General features: G+C 52.8%; 2 protein-coding genes across 2 annotated transcripts; one reads left to right on the forward strand and one right to left on the reverse strand.

The window, feature by feature from the left end:
* Window positions 1-1131: 1131 nt before the first annotated feature.
* On the forward strand, window positions 1132-2351 carry INSL3 (insulin like 3; the record flags this gene model as incomplete). Its single annotated transcript, XM_082622594.1, has 2 exons — window positions 1132-1321; window positions 2140-2351. 2 exons carry the CDS (start codon window positions 1132-1134, stop codon window positions 2349-2351), a joined length of 402 nt encoding a protein of 133 aa, XP_082478720.1.
* Window positions 2352-5211: 2860 nt separating this feature from the next.
* On the reverse strand, window positions 5212-21231 carry B3GNT3 (UDP-GlcNAc:betaGal beta-1,3-N-acetylglucosaminyltransferase 3; the record flags this gene model as incomplete). The annotated part of the gene is given in 9 exon segments (XM_082623246.1): window positions 5212-5422; window positions 5424-5458; window positions 6914-6991; window positions 6995-7300; window positions 7302-7395; window positions 7397-7532; window positions 8578-9075; window positions 10230-10363; window positions 21092-21231. Coding segments are annotated over 6 exon segments (810 nt in total). The 5' UTR covers window positions 7483-7532; window positions 8578-9075; window positions 10230-10363; window positions 21092-21231.
* Between the last annotated feature and the right edge of the window lie 22 nt (window positions 21232-21253).

Below are 21253 nucleotides of genomic sequence, written 5' to 3' on the forward strand. Positions count from 1 at the left end.
ATAAAGACTCCTCAACCAGTGGTCCCCCTGGGAGAGATACGCCCAAGGCCCTGGCCCAGGGAGAGATACCATGGCTGTTTTGTATGGATCTCGGCCTATCAGTAATCAATGTTGGGCTTCCCTAGTGGTACAGTGGTTAAGAATCCGCCTGCCAATGCAGGGGACACAGATTCGAGCCCTGGTCCGGGAAGATCCCACATGTTGCGGAGCAACTAAGCCCGAGCACCACAACTACTGAGCCTGCCCTCTACAGCCCGCGAGCCATAACTACTGAGTCCATGCGCCACAACTACTGAAGCCCACGCGCCTAGAGCCCATGTTCTGCAACAAGAGAAGCCACTACAATGAGAAGCCTGTGCACCGCAATGAAGAGAAAGCTGCCGCTCACAGCAACTAGAGAAAGCCCGCGCGCAGCAATGGAGACCCAACGCAGCCAAAAAATAAAATAAAATAAAAATAAATTAATTAATTAATTAAAAAAAAATCAATGTTGTGGCTGGACCGGCCCTTGAGTTCTTATTATGATTGAAAGATGCCATTCAGCAACAACCATCAGGAAACTTTGAGAAAATAAAGGTTTATTACTTATAAATTACACAGTACACCTGGAAATTACACAGCACTCCCGGGGCCACAGAGCAAGGTCCTGGGTAGAGAGAGAAGTGTGGGTCTGGGGTCCTGCTTTTATTGGGGTCAAGGGTGGGAGCCTAAGAGTTCGTGGGCTCACTCTTTATTGGTGAATTTAACATAGGTTGGCATTTAAAGCATAAGAAGAGAAATCAAAACAAGCAACCAAGTGGCCCAAGTGGTAAGTGACTGAAATCAGCCGAGATGTGTAAAACAAAAGTGCCTCAGTGGGAGGAGGTGGCCTGGCCCTTTACCTAGTCACATTTATTGGGGAGCCAGCTATGAAGCCGATGCCTCCGCAATCAAAGGTTGTCAGGCACTCATATCATAAAAAAAAGGAAACCCAACTATCAGGGGTTCCAGTATGCTTGCCCTGACCCTGCCCTTGACCTTCTCCCTGGACCATCCTGCAGGAATGCTCTGTCCCCCCTCCAAGGCTCCCAGTTGGGGCGGGCCAGCTCCTATAAGGGGGATCCCCGCTGGGGCCCAGTGCCTCCCGCAGCCATGGACCCCCGTCGGCTCACCTGGGCGCTGGTGCTGCTGGGCCCGGCCTTGGCGCTCGCCCTACGCCCTGTCCCCGTCCAGGAAGCGCCCGAGAAGCTGTGCGGCCACCACTTCGTGCGCGCGCTGGTGCGGCTGTGCGGGGGCCCGCGCTGGTCCCCCGAGGATGGGCGACATGTGGCTGGCGGCGACCGTGAGTAGGAGTGGGCGAGGACTGTGCTGTGGGGTCTCTGGGGCCGGGCGTGGGCAGGTGCATGCAGACGGGTTTGCATGCATGTTCTGGGGTCCGCCTGCCGGCTGCGCGGGTGTGTGCAAGTCCACGGGGGATGCGCCCCCTGCCAGGAGCGGGAATCAGTGCGCGGCGAGCGACGCGAGCGAGTCTGAACAAGTGCGTAGCCAGATCAGATCTGTCTTTATTTACAGTTTCAATATTTTGATCTTCAGGAATTTCTGCATTCATTTTAATTTTAAAATGTTCCGTTACAATATGTTTGATCTTGGTTGTTGAGGTTTTTTGGCACCCCCTTAAAATTGTGGGCTCCAGGTCCGAGCCTGGCTCTCTTCACCCTAGTCCCGGCCCTGGTGCAGGGAGTATCAAACAGCTTTGTGTACAACGTCTGTCACATGCGTGTGTGTCCTGTGTGTGTGACCGGGTACAGATGGGTGTGCAGAGGTGTGCAGGGAAGTGGGAGGGGCTATGAGGGTGTGCGCCTGCGTCTGTGTGTACATGTATACGTCGTATGTCACCCCTTCTGTCATCTGCTCTGTGAAGTGTCTGTGCCTTCTTACCATAGGTGACACGTGGGAGTGTGCCTAGCTGGGGACTTAAGTGTGGTGTGGGTCGAGACTCCACACGTCCGGATGGGGGATTCAATCTGTGCCTGGTATACACTGGGCACTCAATAAATGCTTACTTTCTGTTTCTGTGCATGATGAGTGGAGGCTGTGTGTGCAGCGTGGGTGGGGTCCTCTGGGGTCCCCCCTCTATGCTGAATTCCTCCCTGTCCCCAGGTGAGCTGCTACAGTGGCTGGAAGGACAACATCTCCTCCACGGGCTGATGGCCAGTGGGGACCCCATGCTGGTACTCGCCCCACAGCCCCTGCCCCAGGCCTCTCGCCATCACCACCACCGCCGTCGCCGGGCAGCTGCCACCAACCCTGTCCGTCACTGCTGCCTCAGTGGCTGCACCCGGCAAGACCTGCTGACCCTCTGTCCCCACTGAACCCTCCTGGGGTGTGGCCTTGGGGGAGCCCGAGACCCACAGGGGTCCGGTCTGGTGAACTCCTGATGCCACACAGCACCATGAAGCCCCATGTCTGGGGGGACTTTGTTGATTACCTCCTAGGACAAGGTGCTCACCACCTCACCCAGGCCACCTGTCCTCTGGGGGGCCAGCTGGGGAAAACACCAGATCCCAAACCGGGCTTGGAGGATCCTTGGTTTTGTGGAGATGCCAGACACCTGTTCTCAAATGTTCTCACCTCAGAGGAGCCCAGTTACCGTGCTCCCTGCATTTGACACCCCTCTTGCTGTCCTATCAATAGTAAATAAATAAGATGCCAGCAGAATCTGAAGAAACTTTTTGCATTTTCTCAAGAAAAAGGCACAAGCCTGGGTCAGCCTTTGTGTGGAATTGTCCTCTGGCAGCCGTGGACCCACCAACACTTCCAGAAACTTAATAACAATTGGAGACGCATCACAATAAAAAGGGGGTAACTGAGGCCAAGGGAGCTGGCTGTTTGCCAAGGTCAGACGGAGGGAATGATCAAGTTCAGGATTCGAATCCAGGCCTCTGTCATGGCTCATGGGGGGCCTTAACCTCACTTAACGTCCAACACAACACATGAATGTCTGAATGTCACAGTGGATTTTTTTTTTTTTTTTTTTTGGCGGTGCCGTGGGGCTTGTGGAACCGTAGTTCCCTGACCGGGGATTGAACCCGTGCCACCTGCAATAAGCATGGAGTCCTAACCACTGGACTGCCAGGGAATTCCCCTCACAGTGGATATTTAGTGATCCAACTCTCACCATTCTTTTCACTTGTGTCCTCCTTTCATCCTGAGATAGGAATTGTATGATTTGACCCTCTTGAAAAAAATGCTCGGGCATTTGACTATGTGATCTGTTCACATGTGTATTAGTTTCCTAAGGCTGCTGGAACAGCCACAGACTGGGCGGCTTAGAACAGTAGAAACTTATTCCCTCCCAGTTTTAGAGGCCAGAAGTCAGAAATCAAGGTTGGCAGGGTTGATTTTTTTTGAAGGGCTCTGAGGAAGATTCTGTCCCCCTGCCTCTCTCAACTCTGGGGGGCTACTGGCAATTCTTGGCTTGTAGCTGCATCACTCCAAGCTCTGCCCCCATTTTCACATCGTCTTCTTTTCCAGGTCTCTCTGTGTGTTCATTTCTGTCTCTGCTAAAAGCACTCTCATTGGATTCAGAGCCCACCCTAATCCAGGATGATCTTATCTTGATCCTTACCTTAATTACATCTGCAAAGACTCTATTTCCAAATAAGGCCATATTCTGAGGTGCCAGGTGGATGGGAACTTTTGTGAGACACTATTCAATCCGGTGCAGCAGGGGAGCAGCACTCTTTCCCAAGAGCAAAGGGGAGAAACAGAAGGTGTTTGAGCAGGGGCAGGATGAGATCAGATCTACCTGGTAGAAACCCCTGCAGCCCCTGCCTCATCCAGGCCTGTCTCCTCTGGCTTGGAGGCTGCCTCAGCCTCCACCTTCCTTTTCAACAGTCTCCATGCAGCTGCAGGGCTTCTTAAAACTTAAAAATCAATAATGTCGGTACTTCCCCGGTGGCACAGTGGTTAAGAATCCGCCTGCCAATGCAGGGGACATGGGTTCGAGCCCTGGTCCAGGAAGATCCCACATGCTGTGGAGCAACAAAGCCCGTGCACCACACCTACTGAGCTCGTGCCACAACTACTGAAGCCCACACGGCTAGAGCCCGTGCTCCGCAGCAAGAGAAGCCACCGCAATGAGAGGCCTGCGCACCGCAACCAAGAGTAGCCCCCGCTCGCCACAACTAGAGAAAGCCCGCGTACAGCAATGAAGACCCAACGCAGCCGAACATAAATAAATAAATAAATAAAATTAATCATGTCATTTCCTTGCTCCAAAGATGCCGTAACCCTCAAAATAACACCCTCTCTCCTCACCCAAACCCACGAGGCCCCATGTGACTAGTCCCTGTGATCTCCTGTCCCCTTTCCCTCCATCTCCTCCTTACCCACCTCCAGTCATAGCTTCCTGGCTGCAATTTAAATGCTCTCAGATCGTCTCACCTCAGGGCCTTTGCATATGCTGTATCCTCTGCCTGGAACATCCTCCTCCCAATTCTCCCCAAGGCCATAACCTCCTCCTTCAGGCCCCATCTCTGCAGTCCCAACCCCAACTTCCTTCCTGGCTAGTGCCCGTCCCCATCACTGTGTGTCCAATTACCTCATCTGAATTCTCCTCAAAGTTCTTACCACTTCTGGTAACTTCCTGTTTCACTGTTCACAGGTTTGTGTCCTCACTATAAAGTGGGTCACTGCCCCCTGACCTTTTCCATGGGGCTGGGAGGAGGAGTACAGGGCAAGGCGTGTAGCACACAGTAGGTGCACAATAAATACTTAAAGAAGGGACACAAGGAGTGAGACAGAGGACAGTAGAGCTGTAGTCCCGGTGAGAGGAGGTGAGCCCGCGGAAGAGAGGGGAGGCTGCGTGGTGGCGGGGTGGGATTCAGTAGGAGCCTTGCCAGAAGCAGGTGGGTCCAGCGTCCCATGCAGCTAGGAGCAGTATCACCCCTGTGTCTCTCTCTCCGGACCCTGCCATCAAGCTGGCAGTGAGAATCAGTCTGCAGGGGGGAATGTAAGCTGAGGGCAATAGGGAGCCATGGAGGGTATGTGTGGGGGGCAGGGGAGGATGATGTGAGATCTGCCAGATAGAAGCTTCCATAGCCTCTACTTCATCCTTGCTCTGTTTTACTGGTATATATTTTCTTCTGGAAGTGAGATTTTAAGGATGAATGTAGACTGATCTGAGTTAAAACTTATAAATCACTTAAAAAAACAACAAAAAAAAGACCTCTAAGTCTTTGCAAAACATTTTATTCCCTGAGGACCTGGTCTCCAGTCCTCATTCTGCTGTGAGGCCCCCTTTGCCACTGCCCCAATTCCTGTGAAGCCTATCTCAGACACCTGTCTGAGGTGGTGGTCAGGGTTGTTGCCCTGCAGGTAGGTGACCACGTTGTCTGGGTGGGCAAAGACGTCATCATCCCAGTTGAGCATAAAACTGGCATGTGCACCGTGTCTTCTGCCACTGTAGGAAGAGCACCTGCAAGGGGGGGTGGACAGGGCACATGGGCTTGGTGCCTGGGGCCATCAGCTTTGGGTCCCTGTCAGCCACCCCAGCCCAGCGAGGCCAGGCAAGGATGTGTTTTCCAGTTAGGCTATTCTGGGTTAAAGAACTCACTCTGTGGTCCTTTGCAACCAACTGTCCCTCTCTGTGCTTCAGTTTCCAACTTCCCAGACAGGACACATCATGGGACCTGCCTCCAGGAGTGTTGGGGATCTACAGAGATGATGCTCTGTAAAGCAGCAAGAAGTGCTTGAAAATTGTCATATTTACATTTATTGCTATTCCTTCTGACTCTGCCTTGCCAAGCACTACCATTAAATAATTACTTGTATGATTGTTATATAACATCTACCTCCCCCATCAGACTCTGGGGTCCGCCTGGGTGGGAGCTGTGTCTCTCCTATGTGCCATCTCTTCGGCACCCATTATGGGGTCAACACTTTGTAGGCACTGGATTCATGTTTGTCAAGTTGATGTTTATCACATGCTTTTGTGTTCTGCGTTAAGAACATGGCATGTTAAGAGGTTCTGGGTCCTCTACCCGCCTCGGCTTCAGTTACCTCCATAACTTTGGCTGCATGCTAGGCACTGTACTCAGTACCTGCCCTACCTTGAATCCTTAATACAATTTTAAGAGGCAGATGTGGTCTTCAATCCCATTTACAGATGAGGAAATAGAGGCTCTCCAGAGAAAGTGCCTTGAGCAAGGTCATACAACAGAGAAGGTCTGTTGTTCAAAGTCTTGAACCCAGACCTGTCTGTGCTTACTATGAGCAGGAACCTGCACTGGGCCCCTTTCAACTTGTATCTCTACTCAGCTTACTCCATCCCCACCCTCCACATCCTGGGTACGTCCTTGGAGCCTTCAATTCCTCCTCTGAGCATGGGCAAGTTTCTGTCTACCTCTCATGGTTTCTTTTCCATCAGAAAGGTCTTTGTTGAGTATCTTCCACACAGACCTGGGCCTCATGGGGAGACAGAACCAGAACAAAGAAATAAGATGTGTTCTGTCCAGCTCTCCCCATGTGCCATTGCCAAATGTTATCTGAGCACCTGGCACTGGCCCAGGTGCCTTATGAATATCATCTCATGTAATCCTCACAGCAGCCCTCAGAGGTGGGTGAGTTCAATTAATATCCCATTTCCCTGATGAGGAAACTGACGCACAGAGAGGTGAATGATCATCCATGGCAAACAGCAGATAAGAAGCAGAGTCTCGATTTGAGCCCAGGTCATCAAGGCTTGGAAAGTCAGGCTTGTAAGTCCTTTCTCCCTGCCTCCCTTGGACAAAGAAGACTTCGGATCACCATGAGGACAGTAGATGGGTTGGGGGGAGGTTGATGGGAGTTTCTGGTCCCCAGAGCTCCTCAGAGGAGGTGGTAGCAACTTTGGGCACCCCAATCAGGTGACACCCTCCCTCCCCCAGCCCACCTGTTTGAGCGTGAGGTTGAAGAATGAGTCGTAGAAATCCCACTGCAGGATGTCACCGAGCATCCGCGCCTCCATGGCCTACAGCTGGTTGAACTTGCGCGCCTCCAGCGGGTTGGGGTCCGTGCCCACGAGGAAGAGGCGGCGCAGCTGGACACCGTGGACCTGGCGCTCACGGCCCCACCTGCGCCGCACCAGCTCCCGGTGCCCGTAATTGCTGGGCGAGGACGTGATCACCAGCAGCAGAAAGACTGGCTGCACGCACTTGTCAGGCGGCACGTCCTGGAGCAGCACGACGTCGCGGCAGTGTTTGTACAGCAGGAAGTTGCGGATGTGCTGTGACTGCCTGGTGAAGTCCGGCGGGGCGGCTATGGAGGTGTTGGCCAGGCAGTGGGGTGGGCGGTGGGCGGGAGGGTGGCGAGGGCCAGACCAGAGCCACGGGGGTGCCTGGTGGCTCCTTCAGGCCTGGGCAGGTGGGTGGTGACCTGCAGACTGAAGAGGAAGAGGAGGGTGAAGGTGCCCAGAGCCACAGCCAGGCCCATCTCTGTCCGCAGGGGCCGAGAACACCTCATTCTGGTCCGTCTGAGTTTGGGATTGGTCCGAAGAGACCCCTGGGCAGCTCCTGCAGACAATAACACTCACTGAAGATGCCTGAAGATGCCAGATGGGCCAAGCACTTTTCCAGAGCTACCTGTGGACCCCAACACCTGGTTGCAGCCCTATAGTTGCTCAAGTTGGAAAAATACTGAAATTCACCCCCAGAGATTCCCCCGGCTCCCACCTCCTCCAGTACCCCATGTTGGCTCTGACTGTTGCCCAGGCCCTACCGGGGATCAATATTTACAGAGAAAACAGGCATGGAGATGCCAAGGTGAGCCTCCCAGATTCAGTGTGCCCAGAATCCCACCCCCCACATCCAAGCTGGTCCTCTTTATGTCCTTCTCTCAGAGATGGCCCAGGAGCCTCCCGGAGAGAGGCAGAGAACTCCCTATTTAGCAGTTGAGAGCTGCTGGGATCCTTCCTGCTTCCCTTTTCACTTACTCCTCCAGGAAGCTCTGAGCTTCTGGGATTCTGATATAACCGTCACTCATTCTTCTTGACTATTTTTAATGGTCCTGTGAGCTGAGCATGGGCCCTGGCTCTTCACAGAACCCTCAGGCCCAGCATGTCTCAAACAAAGCTATCTTCCTTGGCAAACTCCTCTTCCTCCTTTAAAACCCATCTCAAATAATCCATTCTCTGGGTAGTCCTCTTGGACCTCTCAGGAAGGGTCCTGGTTTCCTATTTAGCCCTGTCTCCCTCTCTGGCTAGGTCACTGAAACAGGAGGGAAGGGGGCAGGGCACAACCTCTGAAAGAATGACATAGCCCACAGACATGACATAAACTGATTAGAACCAAATGGATCCAGGATGGCAGATAAGTCAACTTCCACTAGACCTTGAGCCTCAGTATACACTCACTGTAACACATCAGCAAGCTAAATGACACTATAGGCACCATGACAGTTCCAAGACCGACCATAAGGATCAAAAAGTGGGTGGTGGCCCAATTCCTGGAAATCCCCGCACTTTCCCAAAATAGCTGGAATACTCCTCCCACTCATTAGCCTATAAAATTACCCACCCCTATAAAAACTGATAACCCCATACCCTGGTGCCTTTCTCACCTGATATGGTGTGTGATGTCAGTTGGAAGACTGTGGGTTTTGGCCGGGTTCGAGTCCAAGTGTCAGTCTGGGTTTAGGCTGGGTTCGAGTCCCAGCACGTGGGTTCAAGTCCCAATCTGAGGTTTCATCATGATCTCTGACTTTTTCTTCCCAAGACTGGGGGCTTCTTGAGGGTCCTGGCATTGCCCAGCATGAGGCAAACACACGGGGAAAGCAGAGAGTGTCTGAATGAATGAATTTATGAATAAAAGTAAATTCATTAAGTTTCTCTCTGGCACACTTTTTTGGGCGGGGGAGGGGTAAAGTAGAAAAGAAGAGGGCTTCCCTGGTGGCGCAGTGGTTGAGAGTCCACCAGCCGATGCAGGGGACACGGGTTCGTGCCCCGGTACGGGAAGATCCCACATGCCGCGGAGCGGCTGGGCCCGTGGGCCATGGCCACTGAGCCTGCGTGTCCAGAGCCTGTGCTCCGCAACGGGAGAGGTCACAACAGTGAGAGGCCTGCGTACCGCAAAAAAAAAAGAAAGAAAGAAAAGAAGAGCTTTATTGCTTTGCCAGGGAAAAGGGGGAAGCAGCAGGCTCCTGACCCTTAAAACTGTGTGTCCCAACCCAGGAGGATTTGGCAATGGTTCAAGGGCAGGGTTGCTGATAAGGATTAGGGTGTGTGCAGGGCCTGCACTCCTTTAATCTGGTCTCAGGTAATCTTTTTTTTTTTTTTTTTTTTAGTACTCTCACTGTTGTGGCCTCTCCCGTTGCAGAGCACAGGCTCCGGACACTCAGGCCCAGTGGCCATGGCTCATGGGCCCAGCCGCTCCGCGGCATGTGGGATCTTCCCGGACCAGGGCACGAACCCGTGTCCCCTGCATCAGCAGGCGGACTCTCAACCACTGCACCACCAGGGAAGCCCTCAGGTAATCTCTTGATGAGCTTCTTTGGTTCCTTGAATCTGGCCTCAGGTGGTCTTTTCTGGAGTGAAGAATGCTAACATTTTCCACTTGTTGGGGGTTTTCGTTCTGGTCTCAGGATTTAACAAAGCTCAGGTTCTTGATGTCTCATCACAAAGAATTCAGTGAGAGACAAAGTGATAGGTAAGAAGTGGATTTATTTAGAGAGAAACACACTCAGACAGAGTGTGGGCCATCTCAGAAGGTGAGAGCAGCCTGGCACACTCTTATTTATCCATCAACCACCCCCCACCCCCACCCCGCCCGAAGACTTCATTTCCCATATGTAGGCAGAGGCCTTGGTCTCCTGTCCCGATCCCTTTCCCAGGCTTCCCTGGACTCCCTCAATATCGTTTTGTCTGGAAAGGTGGTATCTGTGCTGTGTTCCAGCCCTAACTTTGAAGATCTATCTTCCAGTTCAGCATGAAAATGCCAGATTAGACCCAAGGCAGAACTTACCAATTCAGTAAACACTTATTGTCTCACCTCAGAGAGATGCCCTCTGGAGTCCAACTCCTGGGTTTAAATCCCAACTCCATCACTCCCTGGCTGTGTGCCCTCCATACCTAGGGTCTCAGTTTCCTCAGTTATAAAGGGGGCATCTGAGCAACTCACTAGATTGTGCAGGTGTGAAGGGAGTTCCTGGCACCTGGTACCTAGTGGCTATTCAACAAGTATTTGTTGAATGAATATGTGAACCCCAGCACTTACCTCAGATTGCCTCAGGATGTCTGTGCTCGTTGGGGGTCTCCTCGCTCTCCCCTCTGGCACCTAAAACACTGTGGGGGTAGTCAGTGGATTCTGGTAGGCCCCTCGAGCTCCAAGCAACACCACCCAGCAATTGCCTGGGAGCAAGAAGAGAGTAGTTTCCCATTTTATCTAGAGCCACAAACGGGTGCTGGTGCTGGGGACAGAGGCTCCTTCCCTGATCCATGAGGCCATTTCCCCAACGTGCCCATCACTGCCTCTGCACACTGCCTGGCCAAGGCCTCTCCAGCCAGGTGTCTCCCCGAAATGGGGCTCAGATCCCACTCCACAGGTTCTGCTGTGTGACCTTGGGAAAGAAGCTTGACCTCTCTGAGCTTCAAAGTAAAATGGGAATTAACCCTATGTAAGAGTGTGGTTGGGATTTTAACCTCAAACATGCTGAGCACGGTCCTGCCTCAGAACCTTTGCACAGGTTGTTTCCTCTGCCTGATTCTCCAGATTTCTATACAACTCCCTCCTCCCCCTCCTCTTGTCTTTGCTCAAATGTCCCCTTCTCAGGAACACCTCCTCAGGACACACCATCTCACTGGCAGCCCTGATCCCCCACCCTAGCCTACTTTTTCTTTCTTCCACAGCACTTTTCACCTCCTAAAATAAAAACTTAAAAAATGGGGCTTCCCTGGTGGCGCAGTGGTTAGGAACCCATCTGCCTGTGCAGGGGACACGGGTTCGAGCCTTGGTCTGGGGAGATCCCACATGCCGCGGAGCAACTAAGCCCGTGCGCTACAACCACTGAGCCTGCACTCTGGAGCCCGTGAGCCACAACTACTGAGCCCGTGTGCCACAACTACTGAGCCCGTGTGCCACAACTTTTGAAGCCCGCGCGCCTAGAGCCGGTGCTCCACAACAAGAGAAGCCACTGCAATGGGAAGCCCACGCACCGCAACGAAGAGTAGCCCCCGCTCGCCGCAACTAGAGAAAGCCCGTGCGCAGCAACGAAGACCCAACGCAGCCAAAAATAAATAAATTAATTAATTTTAAAAAACCTTAAAAAATGTACTGCTTCTCATCCATCTTCCCCACCAGAATACAAGCTCCATGCAATAAGTCTTATTCATCATTTTATCCCCAGCCCCTAGAACTGTGCTTGGTGCATAGTAGGCGCTCAGTAAATGTGTTGAATGAATGAATGAACGAACAAATGCTGGGATGCCACAGCATCTGAAAAAATATTGACTCTTGGGACTTCCCTGGAGGTCCGGTGGTTAGGACTCTGTGCTTCCATTGCAGGGGGTACGGGTTTGATCCCTGGTCGGGGAACTAAGATCCCGGAAGTCACATGGTGTGGCCAAAATATATACATATTGACTCTCAGAATGAATTTATACATTCATTCATTCGAGCCAATATTTACTGTGCTTCTCCTGTGTGCCAGGCACCTCCCAGGAGCGGGGACACAGTGGTGAACAGGCACGGGATACTTCAATGTCTCGGCCACTCTGGGACCCACATGCTTGAGGGGGAACAAACACTAAATAAAAACCTCGGTGAAGAGATGCAAGGGGATGAATGCCACGGAAGGAAATGGGGTTGGGTGGCGGGCGTGGATCTTGAGGTCTGGATGACATTTAAGCTGGGATGTGAATGGCACAGAGGAGCCATCATGGCTGAGGTTGTGAGGGAAAGATCCCCAGGGAGGGAACAGCAGGTGCAAAGACCCTGAGGTGGGAATGAGCTGGTGGAGTCTGAGCAGCTGGGGACCCTGTCTGTGGGTGGCACAGAGCCTGTCTTGTTTCCATGGCATCCCTGGGTTAGCTGACAGCCTCAGCGGGTGGTTCACCATCCGGAGGGCAGGTCTGGGAGACCCAAAAAGGCAAATCATAATCTTGAGAGGAGACTGTGAACTGAAAAATGATGCAAGAATGAACAGAATCCTAGAAGGACATTTTCCTGAGCTGAAAAGGGGCCCGAGTCCAGAGTGGACCACAAGAAAGGAGCATTCCCAGGTGAACCTTGCAGATCCCTGGAGCTCCGAGGACGGGAAAAAACTCAAGAGCTGCAGTAGAAAGCCCAAGTCACCAAAAATAAGACCAGAGATGTCACAACATTCTCTTCGGTGACACTGGTGGCCAGAGACCCACAGATGCTGGAAGACAAGGGTGTGCCTGGGACCCTAACTTCTGGCTAAGAGACACCCTCATTCAGAATCCCATGAAAATTTAGAGGGTGATTCACCCCCTACCCCATCTGCAGTTTAGAGTCTAAATCAGTTTTCAATTAGGGGTTATTCTGCTCCCACAGGATACTTACTGGGCAATGTCTAGAGACATTTCTGGTTATCATGATTGGGGCAGGGTGGAGATATGGGACTGCTAATGGCATCGAGCAGGTGGAGGCCAGAGATGCTGCTTAAATTAACATCCTATAGGGCACAGGATGGCCCCATGACAGAAGATGATCCAGCAATTTCAAGATTGAGAAATCCTGGTCTAAATAAACACAGAAACCAGAATAGAGAACTCAAAAGGAGGAAGGATCCAAAGAGGAGAATGAAGGACTGAACAAAGAAGCTTGATATAGGTTTAGTTAAGTTCATTAGATGGAGTATTTATGAGATTTATTGCTATTTAAATAGAAAATCAAACCTAAATGGCCAAGGATCTGTTAGCTGGGAATGTGTTTAGCGCCAAACAAGAGCTCCAAAACAAAGAAAGATACCTCAACAAATAGGAATATTTACAACTCAGCCAAACCTGGACATTGGGGAGGGGGAAGGTGTGAGAAGAGGTAAAATGACTAAATGGCTCATATCACTGGGATCAGGGTATCTGGGCAAAATAGAAGCTCTTGGGGGTGGCCATTTGGTTTTAATTAAATCCATTAATGCCCGTTCTTTTCCTTGCATTTTCTTTCTTGTTTATTTGCAAGATCCCTTTGCATATGAAACACTTCATCTTTGTTGGCTACCTGCATTCCCAACTTTTTCTTGCCAGGTCTCTGGTTTCTTTAAATGGAGGAATCTTACAGCGACGTCACCCTCCCAGCCCCCATAAGGCTCCTGATTGAGGTCTGAGAGCTCAAGTTGGGGGTGGAGGGGATGGAGGCTCACGTCCCCTTCCCCTTATACTAGACCTCTATTAATGCATCCCAGATCCCCTTCCCTTTTCCAGCCACCAAGGCTACCTCCACCTCTAACTCATGGCCCCTTAAAACTTCAAGCAGCAAATGTTTCCAAACTCGCAACATCCCACATCCAGACTGGCATAAAAAAGAAACTCCAGGCCCCGCTTTCAGCCAGGCTGAGAGTGCTGGGGATTCACTGGTCCAGGATACCTTGCTGGGTGTCTCAGTGGGCTGTATCCCAGGTAGTCCCCAACCTCTCCTTACAGGCCTTACTTTCTAAATGGGCTGGGACCTCACACCTACCGTGGGAAAAGCTGGGGCTTACGGGCTCCACTTAGCCAAGGACAGGAAGCCTCTTGGTATTACTTCCTCCTAAGCGACTGTGCGGCAGCTCTGGGGACTTTGCTGGTGGGGCTGTATGGCTGGTGAGAAGTTCCTCTCAGGTCTGCTTTCGATTCCCTGACCCCACACAAGATTCTCCTGTCTACCCTCTCCAGTTCTGGAAGGATTGGGCTTGTGGAAGCCCAAATAGCTGCTCACTCTGAAGTTTGTGGGGTCTGAATAACTCTGGGGGAATCCCCACCCCCATTTCATAGCTGGAGAAGTGAAGCTCAGAGAGTTGTCCCAAGGTGGCCCAGTGGGTGACTCACATCACCACAGAAATCCACATTATCTCCAAGTCCTTCAGCTCTGAGAAGGGTCTCAGTGGCTCTTATCTCAAAACACATATATGAAAACTATTCATTCGTTCAACAAATAGGTTCTGGAGGAATTGAGAAGCCTCAACCCTGGGCCTGGCCCCCCAGAAGCCCTCAATCTGGGGGAGACAAATCCAGACACCTGTGGGATCAGGGCTGGGCCAGAAGAATGGATCAGGATATTGAAGTTGAGGTTTTGAAGGATGCATATGAGTTCACCAAGGGGAGTTCAGGTAGCAAAGAGAGCAAATACAAAAGCAAGGAAGGGAAAGAAAACAAAGCCTATTCAAGGAATCATGTGTAGTTTATTTTGCTGAAAAGCAGAATTTGGAAAGGGGTTGATTTCTGAGGCTAAGAGGTGGAGCCAGACCCTGTAAAGACCTTGAATGCCAGGCTGAGCAGTGGGGCTGTTTCCTGGGGGCATGGGCGAGCCATGGAGGTGTGTGAGCAGGGAGCAGAGAGGTCAGATTCCTTGTTGAATGGTACCTCTTTGCTCTGAGTTGACCTTGGTGAGTCACTTCCCCTTGGGAGTCTATTTCCTCATTAGCACATGGAAGTGCTGAGAATACTCCCTGCCCTACAGACACACAATGGGTCACTTTCTATTGAGTATTAAAGGGCTTGGCATACATTGACTATGCGATGACAACCTCAGTGACCTTGGTTCATTGTCCTGGCTCCTTTAGTGCCCCCACTTACAGATGGGGATATTGAGGCTCAGCATAAAGCAGGAGTGTCTATGAACATGTACGAATCCAACCGTTTTACTTGTTGCACTGACTTGTGGGCCATAGAGTATTTACTAAGCACCTACTGTGTGTAGGGTGCAGGGGACACAGCCATGGCCAAGCCAGCCCTTCTTTTATGATATTAATACATGAGGAAGTGATTTGTTTAGTCGCAGCTGCAATAAATGCTGTTGAAGAAGGAGGGATCCCTGTCAGGGGAGGGACCTGAGCAGCCTGGGGACATCCTGAAGGATGAAGGGAAATCACCTGGGCAGAGCCCCAGGGGAAGGGCATTCTAAGCAGAGGGCACAGCAAGTGCAAAGGCCCTGAGGTGGGCCTTTAGGTTATCAAAGGGAGAGAGAGGAGGCGGTGTGGTTGGAGAAGTGGAGGAGGAGGGAGATAAAGGCAGGGTTGCCAGATGATGGCAGGGGGAGGATCAGGAAATGGGGCAGACCACAAAGCAGCTCTTATGTTGCAAGTAAGGAGCAATGGGGATCCATGGACGGTGTGTGAGTAGGGGAAGGACAAGATGGAGTTATGCTTTGAAGAAGTCCCCTGTGGGGCCACTGAAGGGGAAAAGGCGATCAGGGCAGGAGTTAGAGGCCAGGGCAGCAACCAGGAAGAAGAATTTGGGGACCTGGATAGGGGCTGGCTGGCGGGGTACAGGGACGTGGGTGAGTTCAGCAAATAGGATGAAGGGAGTCATCAATATTTAGAGCCTGGGACCTCCCTGGCAGTCCAGTGGTTAAGACTCCGCACTTCCACTGCAGGCAGCACGGGTTCGATCCCTGGTTGGGGAACTGAGATCCCATATGCAGTGTGGCATGGCCAAAAAAAAAAGAAACAAAATTTAGAGCCTGGATGTGGGAGACAGAGAAGGATGGACCAGGGAGAACAAAATGTGAGAAGTCTCTGAGCCTTTCACAAGGGGAGTTTTGGGCAGCAGGTGACCCAGGTGTGGTGTCTGGGCGAGAGCCTTCGGGACACGATGCCATGTAAACCAGGAAGATCCATCAGGCATTTGATGGATTAACACATCCATATAGTGCCTGCACGTGGCAGGGCCTCCTCCATGTTCCTCCCTACAGACCGTAGTGCCATGGTGTACAGAGTCACAGCAGTGATGTCCGGGCTGACTCTCAGGGGCCATCACCCAGTCCCCTCACTGCAATACCGGCCAGTCCTGCTCGGGGCTGTTTGCCCTCCATGCACTGTTGCAACTTCACCATCACTCAGAGCCTGCTTTCTGCAGCGCACCCAGCAAAACCACTTGTTTTCGTTGGCTGCAACCCAAAAGCCCCCCCCCCCCGGGGTGCTCTCAATCTCCTTCTCCTCCCACCCCATGTCCACTGCCCCCTTTCCTCCACTCTTGCCACACCAGCCTCTTCACAGCTCCTTCAAACACCCGGGCTCAGCCCTGCCACAGGACCTTTGCACCTGCCTTTCCTTCCACCTTGGATGTCCCTCTCTCCTGCTCTTCCCCCTGTTTCTCCTTGATCTTCAGGCTTCTGCCCAACATCACCTCCTTAGAGACGCCCCAACCTCCCAGCTAGAACACCCCACCCCGGCTCTGCTTTCCTCTGCTGCTCTCACCGCCATTAGACAAAACTGCTCACTTCCCTCCTGTCCATCTCCCCAGCCAGCCTGGAGCTCCAGAGGGGTGGGGCCCAGCATCTTGACCCTCACAGCTGCGTCCCCAGTTGGTGCTCACTGCTGTTTGCTGCATGAGGAAAAATGCTAACAATGACTCACATATTGGTTATTTCCTTGTGCCTCACTTCAGGCTAACCCCATTCTAGGCAGCAGCTGCCACCGTCCCCTACCTGGGACCTTGGGGATGCAGGTGATTCAGTCCTGATAAGTCAGCAAGCACATCCTTGGAGCCAAGGGGGCAGGACCAAGAGGCACTGAATATTCCTGACTCTGAATAGTCCTAACGTGCTAAAGGGCCAAATATTCACGGCACTAAAATATTCAGGATGCATTTAATGAGCAAGAAGCACTGAATATTAGTGAAGTGCTGAATATTAATGATCTTTTAAATATGCAGGAGGCACCCAGTATTTATAATACATGAAATAGTTATAAGGCAACAATTAATAGTTGCAAGGCACATTTGTGACGCATTAATGAATATGCATATTATCACAGTGAATATGATATGAATGAGCCACTAAAACCGCCCTGAACAGACAGTCACTGAATAGTCATGATTCGTTGCATATATACACTCAGTACTAAATATTAATAACTCACTGAATATTAATGAGACACTCGATGTACGGAAGGGGCTGACCACTCAGCAGAATTAATTAGGGGCCCCCGCTGGTGACAGTGCTCTAGTCCCCCAACCTCTGCCTACACCCCCAAGTGACAGTCAAGGTCTGTCAAGGACCCAGGCACGTATGGCTCCAGGCACCTCTGTGCCCCTCACCTCCCCTTGGGAGGCCAGGAAGGCAGAGAAGCTGAGGCACATGGGGAAGTGAGAATGTCACACAATCCAGGTGGCAAGGCCCTACCCATTAGCACCCTTGGGGGGCCCCATCCCCACCCTGCACTATTTCACAGACAGTGGGGGCTTGCCTGACACTGACTTGGAGGCCTCCATCACATCAAGGTGAATCCCCACACGACGCTCCCAATTTTCAGATGAGGAAACTGAGGCTTGGAGAGGGTGAATCTTGGGTCCCTCTCCAGGCCTGTCAGACACATACCCATGCGCCCCCCTCCTTACCCCAGCTCTGGGGACCCCCAGGCCTGGGTGCTCCCAAACAGCCCAGTCACTGGGGCTCAGTTCTTGAATCAGGAACACGAGGGCTCGTTCCCCCCACTCACCCAGCAGCCGTGAGGACCAAGAGAGCTGATGTTCCTGAGACAGCCACCGTGGCCCCCGAGGAAGGAAGGCCTGACCCGGCTACTGGTCATCTGTGGGCGCGGGGTAGGTAGCTGCCCCCTGCCCGCTCCAGGCCTCAGCAGCCTCATCTGGAAAGCTGCCTGGCGTCAGCTGCCCACTCACGGCTCGCCCCCAGCAGGTGCTAAGTATCAGCTCCGCTGTGGCTTCAATTGCTCCTGTACGCCCCACTGACGCTCAGCTGGGATCTGGATGGGGATGGGGGCCTGGAATATTCTGGGGCTGCCAAAAGGAGAGGTGAGGGGTTGGGGGTGACAGGAGAACCCCATTTGTGTGTATAACCCCCTGAGCCCTGGGAAAGGCTAGAGGACTAAGCGGTCACCTTTTCTCCAAGTCACACATATACGAAGTGCCAACAATGACGATATTAGTATCGCAGCAGCAGCTACCGCTATCACTTGCACACTGGTCACTGCTCTGAGCTGAACGCCCGGTGTGTACCATGCCCTGGTCTAGGTTCTGGGCACCCAACCAAGTTGATGGAGACAAACCACCATGTTTGGGGAGCCAATGGGCTAATGGGGAACAGAGGCAGCGAAGGAGACAATTTTCCAGAAAAGGGTAAGTTCCAGGAATGAAGACCCAAGGACGGGAGCCAGGGGTGCTTGCAGGAGAGGGTGCGAACCACTGGCCTGCGGATGGGCCCCCGTGGCTCTCACTGGGCCTCCCAAGGAGGTCCCCTGTTCCAGTTCCCAGCGGGGGCAAGGTAGGCACAGAGAAGGCACCCACCTACCAGAGGCCAGGTTGCTGGAATTTGAACACTGACGAGCTGGACCTGCGGGTGATCCCTCACAGGTTCATACCAGTTTGGCCTTCCAGTAATGACGGGCTGGTCCCTTTTTACAAGGACCATGAGTTGCTTTTGTAAACAGGAAAATAAAAGAAGAGAAAGCCCAGTAAAGATAATTCGTAAGAAAGCCTCGTTATGGGCCAACTCTGCTTACCATGTGTGTAAGTGGGTTTTATGCAAATATACGTCCAACATTCACTTTGGTGAACCCCTGGGCGTGGAAGAAAGGGTGGGAGGGGGCAGGGTGACACACACACTTTGGACCCTTGAGTCTTCTGTTTCCAGGTCCCAGGGCTCCTAATGGATGACTCATTGGATGAGCCTGCCCTCCCCCACTGCAGAAACTGCCCGGGGTACCTAGGATGGGTCCAGGAAGGATTCTGAGGCTGGACATAGGCCCCTGATTAAATGCCAGCCCTGCCCCCGGCTGAGCCTCAAACGGCATCTCTGGGCTCATTTCCTAGATGGGGAAACAGGCTAGGGAGGCAGGCTGTGCATCGCAGTTCAACCTCAGAATCTTCCCATGATCCAGGGCTGATGTGCAAATTGAACCTCTGGGAACCTTCTGGAGGACCTCCACACCTGGTCAGGACCCTAATCCAGGCTTGGTCCGACATAATTTCTTTCATGCAAAGATAAATATCACCAATGAGCCACATAATCAGGATTAGAGTTAACATGCCATATCCTGCATGCAGCCTTTCCACCAACAGCTCATCGACACTCCACACTTGTGCTGGGAGGTAGGGCTATGTTAGCCTCATTTTTATTGATGGGGAAACTGAGACACAGAGAGGTCAAGGAACCCATTCAAGGGAGGTCAAGTGGTAGCCCAATCCCTGCCTTTAACCACCACCCGGTGGGACCTCCTTTAGTCTGCTATCTTGGTAGTGAGTTCCCCTATCACGGGGGGCAATCAAGCTGAGCCAGACTCCCATCAGGTGGAGGGACCACAATGGGCATCCTCCCTGGCTCATGGGGGGTGGGGGGCAAGTTATTGACTCACTCTGGGCCTCAGAGGCTGTTGGCAGGAAGAGAAGACACTCAGTGATGTCTTATCTCCTCCTCCTGGGCTAACCCAGCCCAGCCCCAGGGTCCCTGGGCTAAGCAGGCTTGTCTGGATTCCCCAAGCTCTGGCCTGGAGCAGAGAAGCTCCAACGCCCCTTCTCAGTTCCCCCACACCCAGAGTACCTGGCATGAATCACTCTCTGCACCCTGGGGGTGAGGGAGAGGGGAAGGGAGGGTGTCCAGGCTGGGCTGGGCAAACATGAGCTGCTCACCTAGGCTGCTAAGAGGTGGGGGCCCAGTGACCTGACACAGGGGCCACACCTCTTCCTCTGGACTCTTCAGCCCTGTCTGTCATGGTGGCCGCCTTGGGAACTGAAAGGGCAGTGGGAGAAAGTGGTGGCCCCAGGGCCAGCCTCAAATCCATCAAACTTCCTCTGGGCCCTGAATTCCAGATCTGGACAACAGGGAGGCCCTGGCCCCAGGGGGTGGGAGGTGAGGGTAGGGGGGTAGGGAGAGGGGGGAGGGGAGGGTTGGCGTAGAGGGTTTGGGGGGAGGGGGATGGGTCCTCAGTTTCCCCATCTGAAAAGTGGCCATGATAAAAAAAATCTGACCCAGAGGGAAAGTTGGTTGAGAACCTGGAAAGGTGGCTAATGACGTAACTGTAATATACTTATGGTGATGGCTGACATTCTGTGGGCCCCACTGAGTGGCCATTGCACTTACTGACTTATTTCACCTTCACCACAGTTCCGTATCATGAGCCCCACTTGACACATAGTAAAACTGAGGCTCAGAGACCTATAGTCACTCACTTGAGGTCTTTCAGTGGCCAGAAGCGCCCCCATCATAACAGCTTCCACTGCCTAACCCCTCAGGCATCCTCATGGAAGCCAGGTCATTTTGCTACCTCCCAGAGGGGACACTGAGGTGCATTCAGAGACCAGGAGCAACCAAAAGCAAGCAACACAGCCAGGCACTGGCTGAGCAGGGACCTGAATGGATCCCAGAGGAAACTGTGAACTGGGGTGCCCAGGCCGGAACCTGGTCCAGCGCCTGGCAGCGCTGGGGTTCAGCAGTGGTTCCCTCAAGAAACAATAATAAACCCAACCTGGGAACCCGGGTGTTGTTCCTGCCTATACCCTCTCAATCAGTATGCTAACAATCTCAACAATAACGATAACAGTAATAGTAACGGCCAGCGCATACAAAGCTTCCTCCACTCCTGGGTTCCGATCCCACCCTATCCTAGGAGGAGGATGGGAGGTGGGAGTCCAGGGTCGCTTCACTGTGTCCACGACTGCGACGGGACATTGTCCAGGATCAGGGATGCCACAGCTCCACGTGGCCTCGGTCTCCCCCCATTCCCCAGGCGTGGGTGAGGCTTCCTTCCCGGCCAAGACTGAGCCGGCCTTGGCACGCAGGCGAGTACTATTACCGATGGGTGAGGGCAACAGGGCTATTGAGACCCGGGGCTCCAGGATCTCCCTGCCTGTTCAGGGTAAACGCGGCAGATAACCGACCCCAGGGACCTGCAGGGGCTTCCCTAGAGCCCCAACTCCGCCCCCCACCAGGGTTCCGCTAGATCCTCCGAGGCCCCCAATACTCACCCCCAGACAGCCGTCCAGCCTCCGACCCCTATCCCTGCTCCTCTTGGCTCGCGAGCAGGAGGAAGCGTTTCACCTGAGCACGAGCCCCCGCCCTTCCCGGCTTCTCTGCTTCCTGCCTGCCTCCCCGCTGGAGCCCCCACTTCCAGCTGGGCCGTTTCTGCA

This window comes from Mesoplodon mirus (genome assembly GCF_964341445.2).
Source record: "Mesoplodon mirus genome assembly, chromosome: 5".
Classification (NCBI taxonomy): Eukaryota; Metazoa; Chordata; class Mammalia; order Artiodactyla; family Ziphiidae; genus Mesoplodon; species Mesoplodon mirus.